The 11,613-nt window shown below is 49.8% G+C and overlaps 1 protein-coding gene across 1 annotated transcript in view; it reads right to left on the reverse strand.

The window, feature by feature from the left end:
* Positions 1-3,321, reverse strand: part of GLIS1 (GLIS family zinc finger 1) — a 179,995-nt gene extending 176,674 nt beyond the window's left edge. Inside the window, 3 exon segments of the mRNA XM_071436765.1 lie at positions 2,490-2,873; positions 3,100-3,132; positions 3,135-3,321. Of these exon segments, the coding sequence (XP_071292866.1) occupies positions 2,490-2,873; positions 3,100-3,132; positions 3,135-3,321 (604 nt within the window).
* Positions 3,322-11,613: the final 8,292 nt, after the last annotated feature.

The following is an 11,613-nucleotide window of genomic DNA, read 5'->3' on the forward strand; positions in this document are numbered from 1 at the left end:
AACCCAGACTGCAGAGGGAATTACTGGGTACATGGCACTCTGGGGCTGGAGAACAGGAGACGCACGGCACGATGGTCTGAAATCAAGCTGTCATCAGTTTCCTTCCCAAAACCTTTCACTGGGTAAATCTGAGTGTTTCCCTCACTTCCACATCTTAGCTTTATCTTGGTATATCACATCCACATGCTAGGCCAGTCCTTTATCTTCCTCAGAGAACCAGGGTTGGTGGGAGATGGTTTGCGCTGCTCCGTGAAAGAGCAGCAGCTCTCCTGTGTCTGCAGCACAGCCCGCTCTAGATACACTCTGACTTGGGAGCTGGAGCACAGTGAGCACTCCAAAATGCCCCAGTGGACATTAAAGCACTTGCTGACACTGTCCAGGTCAGAAGGAGCAGCACATCCCACACATTTTAAATCAGACTCAGAATTTTACTTTAAATTTTACTTTCCCTAACTCCTCCTGAAAATGTCTTCTTGGTGGAGGGGGAAAAAGGCAAAACCAAACTAAACAAAAAACCCCAACAAACAAACAACAGGAAGCCACCCAAAAAACTCAGTGTTGACATCTTTGGAAAAATCCAACATTATCCATCAAATCCTCCTGCTCAGTTAAATGAGCCCTCTCCTGCCCATGGACACCTACTTACTCCCATGACTCAAGTCACCCATACACTGAAGCAACCACAAGGTAACACCCTGGACAGAAAACATACTAAACAAAAACAGCAACAAAATGTAAAACACTTTTTTTTTCCCCCAGTGGTGAAAATGGGAAACTGATCAGTCAGGAAAGATGAATTAGGAACCTTCTCCCATGCCCACCTACATCTACTGTAAAAGTCCCAAGTGAAGGCGAAGTTAAATTCTTCCTCTTTCCCTCCCTAAATTCCTGCCCTCTGCAACAACAAGAGGGATATGCATGAAAAGAGGGCTAAACAGCTCAAAGGAAAAAAAAGATTTTAAAAGTATTTCAACAGTCCTCCTGGACAGGGCAATGCATGGGTAGGATTTTCAGCTAGTATGAACCCTGTCAAGTGGCACCAACCTCACCCGTGGGATCACAAGGGGCTAGAACAGCTCTTGAGTCCCTTCCACAGGCAGCAGTTGCAGCAGAGAGTTTGTAGCTCTCCCTTTATACTACATGAATCCTCCTTCTCCCCCCTCCAAACAGGAGTCTGTGTAACAGACCTTCATTTCATTCCTGCCAAACATTAACAACCTCTCTTTTTTTTTTTTTTTTAATCAGGAGAGAAGAATTGCAGCATTAACAAACAGAAAAATAAAAAAGGTAATTTATAACCTGCTGCTCCACTCTGTCTGTATTCAGTGGTGATGAACAAACACATCCTCGAGGCTGTAAGACAGACCTAGCACAGATCGAGGTGTTCATTAACATAACTTCGTGGCAATGAAAGGTGCCATCACCCTAGGTAACAAGCTCACAAAAGAAAATGTCACTAGTCCAAGGGCATGCAGCCTACTTTTGGTTTTCAGAAGAATGGACAGAACTGGAAAAAATCCCAGTGAGAACAGTCTTACAGCGACAAGATAACTGCACTTACATATCTCAAATAGAGAATGGGAATAGACTGATAAGAGAAAAAAGAGAATTACCTTTTAACATTACAGAAAACATTATCTTAATGTTAATAACCTTAGGTCTACATATGTCTCCACAAGCGACTGTGTAGCATAAAGAAATGCTCCAATTCCCTCTGAGCCCATTCAATGATACCTTAAAGGGATTCTTTTAAAACTGAATTTTGATTAACGAATTTCAGCTGAGTTAGCCAGTTCTAGCTGAAAAGTGTAATGAACAGATTTTTAGTAAGCAACTCCTAACCCTACTTCAGTGCCACTTTCTTTAACGATGGACAGCTGAAAACCAGGCATTTGCTAACTAGCAGAATTTGACCTTTCAGGCACCAGGAGCTCCCAAGTCCGAGGATTCACCGCCGGAATCCAGCATTCGTAACACCTCCGTGAAATACAAACTATAAAATCCAAGCAACCGTGGTGAAACTGCTGAATAAGAACCAGGCATTTATTGTCAGGCAGGCACGCTCACAAACAAACACCCCACACGAACTCTTTGGCGCAGGACAGACCAGCCCAGTCTTCAGCACCAAGCCCAAAACAACCACCTTGAGAAGCGACTGCATGAGCAGCACCCGCTCAGGATGAGCAGCACCCACTCAGGACAGCTAAAGAAGATGCTGCTCTCAAGATTTCTTAAATACTATTTTTAAAATACTATTGAGAGACACTCAGCTTCACACTGGAAAAGCACGGTCTGGTTTGTCCTGTCCCTCCAAGGTGCTCAGGAAAAAAAAGTTTTAAAGCTTGAAGTTAAATAAACAAGTTAGGAAATACACTAAAGACCAGAAAGGGAGGAGGGAGGGGGGGAAAAAAAGCTTGTTACGTTTTTATTTGTGTAGTGAATAGGTTTTTGGTGATGGCAGTGTTTAGTTCATGCATTTTCAAACTCACCCTTCACGCTTTGATGTTTCTGCTGCTGGAAATAATCTTTCGAGCCTCTAGCGCATCGCAGCTCCTGCGCCCTGGGCAGAATCGGAATCCTCTCAAATATGCTGGGTCGTTTGGGGATGAAATCTAGCAGAGGTGCTGACATTTCAGGGGGGCTCTGCTGAGGCTCCGTATGGTCACCGCCGTTACTGACAGAAACTTTAAAGGACATCTGAGGATTCAAGTGAGCTTTACCAGCGCCGGGACGAGTCACCCGCGGCAGATCCTTCGGAGACGCTCCCTGGCATTTGTCGCTCACCTCGACGCGGGCGCTGCCTTTCTGAGCCGCGGCGAGCTCACAGTGCATGTCCGCTTGCGGCTGCTGCTGCCAGGGCCCCCGCCGCTCTCCTGCACCGAGCGGCACACGGGCTGTCAGCGCGGGCGGACCCGCCGCCTCAGCCCCCGCCTCAGCCCTCTGCCCTCCGTGCCGCCGCCTCCCGCCTCAGCCCCGCGCCGCCAACGGCCGATAACCGCCGCGCGTGAGGCGGCGCAGCCCGCAAAGCTCAGCCCGCAAAGCTCAGCCCGCTGCCCGCTGCCCTCACGCCGCGGCCCCCGCCCGCTGTCTCACACACACCGGCCGGACGGGGGAAGACCCGGGGCGCTCGGACCCCGGCTGCGGCTCGTCCGTGAGAGACGGGGCGGCCGATGCCGCGCGTCGGCTTCGCTCCCTCTCTAGGCAACACTGCCGGGCTGCTCGTAGCCGCTCCCGGGAAGGCGAGCGCGGCCGGGAGGGGCGGGGAGGGGGCCCGGCACACGGGCGGGTTGTTTGGCGGCCGGTGCCTTTCAGCTGAGGCATCCGAACAGCGGCCGCCCAGGCAACCACGGACGCGGTGGCAAAGCGGGTTCGCCACCGCCGGGCTCGCCGCGGCCCCCGAGTCACCGGTCCCCGAGGGAAGGAGGGAGGGGGGAAGAGCCCGGCCGGGCGCGGTGACAGCCGCGCCCCCGCGCTCCTACCTGGGAGGGGCCGCCCGGGGGGACGCGCTGCCCGCCGGCTCCCGCCGCCGCGCCGGGCGCACGGGCTCAGCCCCACTCCCCCGCCGCAGGGCCGGCTGCCAGAGCGCAGGCGGCCCGGGCCATTACCCTGGCGCGGCGGCGGGGCCAGCCGGGGCGGGCAGGGGGAGGGCTGTGCCGCCGGGGCCGCCCCTCGGGGTTTGGCAGCGGGGTGCGCCCGCGGGCCCGGTCCGGCTGCGCATCAAGGAACGCGGCGGGCGGACCGCGGGTAGCCCGTGCTTGCGGGGGCCAGTGGGCCAAGGTCAGCCTGACAATAGGTGTGCCTGGGTCCGCACCTTCCTGGTGCCCGCTCGGTGGGGAGAGTCCCTGCAGTTGCCCACTTGCCTCCCGAGAGATCCGTGATTTTCCCTCCCGCTGCCATGGGCCTGGACCCCTTCCCTTTGCCCGCGGTCGTCGAGGATCCTTGTGCCTGTCCCCAGGCAGTCTGCTCAGGCGTGCGGCTGCCCCGGCGCTGCACATCCACCACTGAGGGCAACCCGCCACTGAACAGCTGGCAGTGCCCTATAAACAACTCGTGTGCGAAAGCCACAGCCACTGCAGCATGTCACAGCGGAGCAGCAGGAGAGAGCACAGCCCTGCCAAGGACAGGGGCTGGGAAGCAGGAGATGTGTTGGAGGTGGGTACAACCTGGCCAAGACATCTCTCTGGTGATGCAGTTCCAGCCGCATTCAGCGCTTCGGTCTGTGGATGTGTGTAGTTCCCTGCCTGCCCACAGGTGCAGGAGCTGGCCCGTGCCCACAGAGACAATTAAGCTAGCTCAGAGCAAGCACCACAGCATAGTGACATTTGCACTGGCTCCTCCTGGGCCAGCTTGGGTCTGGAAGCAATCTGGTTGGGTTTATTAGCTTGGGCCTGATTCCAAGCAAGTGCAGGCTGAGCCATGATGTGCAGCTTTGCACCAGAGAGCTGTACTAGCCCACACTTTTCTGGCTCAGGGATGTCTGCACCCTCCTGCCCTACATGCTGCTGTCAGCACAGGTGCAGCACAGCAGGTCTGTAACACACCAGGACAGCTTGAAGATAGGAGAGACTCAGAGTCAGCCCTGATTTACATGGGTGTAAATCAGACAGACATCTGGCTGGAAATCCTGCTTGTTCACAGCAAACCTAAAGGAGAGGCTTGGGAGATTTAGCACAAGGAGGAGGGACAGCTACTGAACTGGCATCTTGCTACACCCCTCCTGAGGAGAGTCATGCAGCGAGACAAGAGATCTTCATCTTCTTGTAGCACAGATGCTGCACAGAGTGCCTCACTCACAGTTTTATCCAACCCTTAATAACGCCTGCCACGCTACAGTGTACAGAGTACAGGAATGGTCAGGACAGCAGGGCATGACTTTTTCTTGGCAAATGCGATGAATGTTGTGGATTTAGTGGGAGGGAAGCAACTCTCAATAAAAGATACAAGATCTTGAGATAGAACAAGTAGTTCTGGGAGAAGCAGTACTAATGACTCTCATTTGCAATGCCTCTCCTCATTCCTGCCTAGCGTGGATGACCTGATGTCTACCAAGCAGGGAGCTTGCCAGCCTTTCCCCTCAATAATGGCAGTAATAGGGTCTTTTCCTTCTGTAGGACCACATGTTAAATTGTCAGAATTTAATAGCTGTCTGTCAAATGTGGTTGAAAACTGGTAAATGTCCTCTGAATATCTTAGTGGGAACAAGAAGCTACAAAAAGGGAGAAAATCCCCACCTTACCTCTGTGGGAAACAAAACTGAATATCAACTAGCTGGCACAAATACTGAATTGGATGGTAACATCCTAGGGATTTATGAAAACAAAGTAAAAATTTTCAGTGCACATTATCACACCACCTCTTAGTGCTCTGCTAACCTATGCCCCCATCCCCCAGTCGTGTCTATCCATGGGGCCCTCAGGACCAAGCTGTTCTTCTTCTTTGATTTGGAAATGCTAAAGGCACCTGGCAGTACTACCACAAGCAGTAATTATTTAAGACAGAAATACACCACGGCAACAGCCTAAACCTCAGTTGACATGAAGAAGCAGTAAAATTTACAGAGGGAAATATTATTCCAGAACACAGTGTAACCAGAGAAATCCCACTGCTTCCAGTGCAGGAAATAAATAGCATTTAGGTGGATCTTGAATGTGGGCTCATCTTGTGCAAATTATTACAGCTATATTGATACATGCTGCCCAAATATCTGGAGGGAGTTTCCTAGAAAACAGGGAGTTTTGGATATATTGTGTACTTTCCTGGAGGGATTTTCTTTTGTGGTTAGGGATTTTCCCACAGCAAGCAGGGAGAAGCTCGTTAACCCTCATCACTGCATTCTGTACCTGAGGTCATGTGTGTCCTGCTCTGAACCGCTGCTGCTTTCCTTTTATCAGCAATGCCCAGAACTTTCTGCAAAATACCGGCAGGTGCCGCCACTGGCTCAGCAATCGCCCAGGGCCGGGCTGTTCATGGGCAGCAGCGGGCACGGAGCCTCCTCCATGTGCTGGGCACCCTCTACAAGCCAGGAAAGGTTCAGACTGAAGCACATCACAGCTCCAAGCTCCAACAGCACAGAGGGTAAAGGCCCTTCACACCGAGATGAATTTCTCCGTGGCAGATCGTGTCACAGAAACACAGAACCTCACAGCTCAAGCTGCAGGTCTCCCTGTATTCCTCCCACAGGAAACGAGGCCCCGTGGGCTCAAACCTGCGCTCACAGCGCTGTTTCCTCAGGTTTGAGTAAGGCATTTGGCAGCTGCCCTGTCTGTAGTGGGACTGTGCAGCTGGGGATGCCCAGCCCTGGCCCTGAGTGAGAGAAACAGGTGGTGGATGGACATTCAGAGCTGGATGTGTCTGATAGAGGCTTGACTCCTAGAGCTGTTGAAAAGCAATGACTTGGTCCCTCTGGCGAGTCCACAGACGTGGAGGAACAAGTGCTGGGAGAAACAAATGCTCCTTGAATGACTGTACTAATGCAAGAGTTAAGGAGTCCCTTTTCTCTCCCTACTGAATCAGAAGATGTTTCATGTTTTGGTTCTGGAACAAAGGTCAAGCAAGTGCAATCATGGCTGCTGAGACTATTCCATGCCCTGGGTCACCATGACTTTGCTGCATGCACGAGCTGTACAGCACACTCTGATTCACCCAGTGTTGTCACTACATCCATGAGCTAGATGGGTGTCTCCCTTCTTGTGTCCTTGGGAAAACCAGTCACTGGCCTCTCTCCCCCATGACAGCAATAGTCTGCTCTTAGGAAAATGGGGAGAAGATTTCTCTGTATTGGCCTTCTTGTTCAACATTCCTGGTTGCCAAGGGCCGTGGTTGTTGGTCATGGCACGGCCACAGTTAGGCCACTTTGCTCTTCTCTCTATTAATGATGTCACCATCAGCAAAGCAAACCTTTCAGCTGAGGCAGACAGGCCATCTTCAGTCCCTCAAGCTAGTCCCTGCTTCACTGAGTTACATATGAAAGGTGGGGTTGCAGTTTGTATAAAAAACATCCAGAGGAATGAAACTGCTTGCCTGAATATCCTCTCTCTAGGTCAAGTGGGTAGGACACAGGTGCTGAGTAGAGACTTGCCCATCTGCCCATTTACTCCTTCCTAGCTGGTGACCAAAGAGAAAACAGTTAATAGTCTAAGGCTAGCTTGGACCAGAGTGAAATGGTACCAGTAAGGAGGAGAAGTTTTAAAAAGTTTGATACATTTTCCCTACTGACACCAGCCAGGAACAGATCATTGCCATGACAGTGTTTTCAGGGCCTACGGGTGTTTTTGCAGATGCTCAACAACATCTTTGCTCTGAACTGTCCCTGTGCTCACAGCTGCACAGGCAGACAGTTTCCTGCCTGGAGAGCTGGATACACAGGAGGACAGTGAGAGATCATCTGTAACAGGAGGGGAGAAAGAACACTGCATGGAGGAGACTCCAGTTCACCAAACGCAGCCTTCAAAGCTCTTTACCTTGGTCGGGAAGGGATGGCCGTAACCGGCGCCGTCACAAACCGGATCCTCGAGAAACCTCCCGCTCTCCCGGCAGCTCTGTGGGAGGAGAGGAATGAGGCAGAACGGATACAGTTAAGGTGAGCTGCGCAGAGCAAACAAGCAGAGGTGAGGTATTAATCTCGAGTTCACATATTGAAGTCATCTCTTCCAGCAGGCAACACAAGGAGATTTGAAAAGGACACAATTGAAATTGTGAGAACTTTGTGTAACTGCTGCAGTGCAGACAGAGGTGGGAGGTGTTAGCATAAGCACTCTTTTAATACTGGGCAAAACAAGCTCTCTGCTGGGAGAACAACAAACTTTATTATAAATAACCTGGTTGCAAAGGAACTGTCAATTTACACACAGCAGTTTATTTACAGAGGCATGCCAAGTCCAGACTTGTTTTTTTTTTAATTTACTGCACCACAGATAGCAAGAGAGAAACAACCAAACAAAAACTGAGCCAAAGGAATTGTCTCTGTGAGTATGCCCGTTTCTTAGAGATTGCCCATATCCCTTTAAGGCAGCACAAAGCCCTTCTTTATAGTGGTTTGAAAATGACCTCCTAAATTAAGGCAGCAGGGTCAAACTGACCACACATTATCTAGTGATGGACTCAACTATTGCCTCATAACTTACAGATTTGTTTATAGTTCTTGTAGTCAGAAAAAAGAAATTCCTCAGATCATGCTGACTTATCTTTTAAAAACAAACTTCTACAATAGCATATTTTGGGAAAATCACATGGTAATCTTGAATCCACCTTTGTCTTGCAGAAACTGCAAGAAACAACCATCATTCACAAAAGGCACTGTAACACTACAGATTCCTCCTGCCTCTCCAGTTAATTGGCAGATCATTCCTGGGAACTTTGAGGAAAACACCTCTAAAGAAGGGTCCAACCAGGCTCCATTCAGGGTGTGGTTGTTTACACCTGCAGTTAGTTTCCTCAAACATCCATCTGTACTATTTCTCTGCATCAATACATAAATAGATCTCTCTCTCACATCACGTATACACATTATAGGTAGTAAAATAAACTTAAGTCATAAACAAACAAAACCTCCTCAGAACAGCACCACTTAAGAATGTTCAGCTTGTAAAAGCCAGTCCTTGGCACTGGGATGTGCCAGGACTAGAATTGCTGGTACAAGCTTGACTCATGCCTACTCCAAATGAGTTACAGAACTGGAGTTATAACATGACTCCCAGTTATTTTGCCTAGGGTTCCATATATTCAATGCACTGAAGAGAGTGATTGCTGAATGAGCAACTAGTCACTCTTCATTGGCACAGTGTCTGGGCCACACAGTGAATGTATTTACTGAACACCAGCCAAGCCCTGTGCAGAATACAGAATTATTCATTTACTCCAGGGCATTTCTTTGGTGTCCATCTCTGCAGCCTACTGATTTGGACACCAACATTTCATTATCATCACTGGAGGTGAGGGAGAGTGGGGTTAGGCTAAACCCCATTTTACAACAGGGGCCCAGGAGCCAAAATCTTCATTTTGAGTGCTAAACTTGTGACAAAGATTGACTGCTTCCCTCACCCTTCGCTCCAGGTTATTTATCATTTCCCATCATTGTCTATGGTAAAACTAATTTCCAGTTCCATCTGTTAAATTCAACCCTTGCTGTCCCAAACAGAATATCCAGAATTTGGGAGACTTGCAAAATGGCCACCTGTGAAGAGCTGAAGTGCTGCACAGGATCTCTATGCAAAGCACAAAAAAGACAAACCCATATTTCCCTGGCAGTTTTCAGCTTGCACTAATTACAACAATGGACTTCTCTTCCTAAAACACATTGTGTTTGCTGATAAATCTTTCCCAGAACTGATTGCAAGTGTGTGCAAAAACAAAACCCCTCAGTACCCAACTTGGAGATGCAGCCATGCTCAACAGAAAACTTTTACCACCCCTGACAAGGTCCACAGCCTGGACCTGCTCGGAGCAGCGACCTCTGGCAGCGAGCAGACAGGAAACCCAGTGCCTTACAGAGCTACTGCCCCATCTCCCTCCTCCTCAGAGCTTGCCCTGGAGGTGGGCACAGAGTCTGTCTCTTGAGCTGAAACTTCAAACACCAGTAAGCCCACCACTGGAACTTACTTAGCAAGAGCAGAGAATGATGCTTACACATAATCCTCAACAATCTTTGACTCACAGGCAGTTATATATTTCCATTCCTAATTCCTGCAAAATTACTTCAGGGCTCTTGTCATACCTTTTCAGACAAGATGCAGTTGTATACAACAGCCCACCCCAGCCCTGTGTTTTAGGAGTCAGATTTAAAAGTGGAGTTATTCAAGAAGTGAAAGGCAAAGCCTGTCATTTTTTGTGTGTTTTGGGCAGGGGTAGAGAGGGACTCAGAGCACACTCAGCACTAGTTCCTTTGATGATTGCATGAGTACATACATGTGGCTTAAGCCAGAGTTTTCTCTGCAATTCTTACTGTAGGAACTGACTCTTTAGGGAGACAGAAAAAGAAACTGAAGAGGAAATTCCTGTGCCATCACCATTTATTCAATGAATCAGCTTGCATATCCAACAGGGAGCTATTCCCACTTGAATTTGTGTTTTGTTCTCATGGCAGGCTCCAGAGACCCCATGTTCATCTGTCTCCTGACTGGCTAGCTCTACTGTAGTCCCAAGATTTTTTTAAGGACAGAAAGGTGCTATCTTCTCTAGGTTATTTTTTTGTTTGTTTTCTGAAATCTGAGCATGGTGCAGGCTTTGCTCCCTCAGACACAAGGAAGCTGCACTGTTTGTTTATTCTGTGCCATTTGTGGCCAATCTGCCAGATGCAAATCTCTACCATGAGTCTGCAGCAGAGGAAAGCAACATTCTACATCCCCTTACAACACAAGAGCTTGGCAAACCACATTCCAGGCATGTCCACAGCACCGAGAGAGGAGGATATTGGGATAGTGGGGAGGATTCTCAACTTGCAGTGTGGTGTCTGTGATGATTCCACACAGACTTTCACTGTTTTATTGCATTTTTGGGGAGAAGTGGTGATGGGAATGGTGGGGACATGGCTACCACGGGTGTGTGAAGCCCTGCAGCTCCAACACACCTGCTTGAACAGGGAAAGCACTGCGAGCTGCCACCATTCATCCACAGGGAAAGGGGACAGCACTGTATGTGGCAGAGCTCCTCCACAGCCAGGGGTGCTCCTGAGGCCACCTCCTATGGATTCCATACCTCCACCCTCCCCTCAGTGCATCCCCAGGCAGAGCACCCGATATCCCACGGGTGGCCACGGGCAGGAACTGGGGGAGGCCTGGCAGGCACAGAGCCCGCAGCCTGCACCACTTGCCTGTGACTGAGCAGGTACCAGAACATCCATCAGCAGGAGGCTGGCCCTTCCCCGGGAGCTGCAGGAGCAGGTGGGAGCTGGGAAGATTGCTGCTGCAGCCTCAGGACACCAGCACGGCACACACAATGCAGCCTCTGTTCAAAGCACGCAGCAACAGAATCGAAACCACTTCATTTCAAGGGGCATTCAGGCCTGGAGCCGCGACTGGCACTGGGACAATTCAGGGCTCCTGCTGAGGGAGCGAGTCCTGCCCGCCTCTCGTGGATACTGCAGTGTGCAAGAGCCTCAAGGAACAGGGCCTCTGCATTTGTCCACCCACAGTCTGAATTTTCAAAGCTGTATCTCAGAAAATGAAGCAAGATAGGTTTTTTTTCAGATTTATGACTGAATGCTCAGGAGCTTAAGCCTCCATTTCATTACTCCACTGTAACAGGAACACAGATCTGAACCATCAACCACGTACCTCTCCACAGCTGCAGTGGATATTATTTCAGGTACTCTTGCCTGCAGTTCACTTGTGGGAGAGGCAGGTTGTTCACAGGGTTACCAGAATACTGTTTCACCTGTGCATGCAGCAGGCAATCCAGCAACAAGATGCAGCTCAGCTTTGAGATGATTAAACAGATGAAAAAAATCAGGCTTGAAGGATCCAGTTCAGTTGCAGCTACACAGAAACCAAATGCAAAAAGGCTTTATTTTTTCCCTTAGTACCCAGAATGCAGAAATGAACTCAGGAGACTCTTCCCTACCTCACAGAGGCTTCACAGACTGATTCTTATGTTAAGACAAAAGTATACAAAAGGACT

Source organism: Agelaius tricolor, unplaced genomic scaffold (genome assembly GCF_023055355.1).
Source record: "Agelaius tricolor isolate 1412-34295 unplaced genomic scaffold, bAgeTri1.0.p SCAF_11, whole genome shotgun sequence".
Taxonomy (NCBI): domain Eukaryota; kingdom Metazoa; phylum Chordata; class Aves; order Passeriformes; family Icteridae; genus Agelaius; species Agelaius tricolor.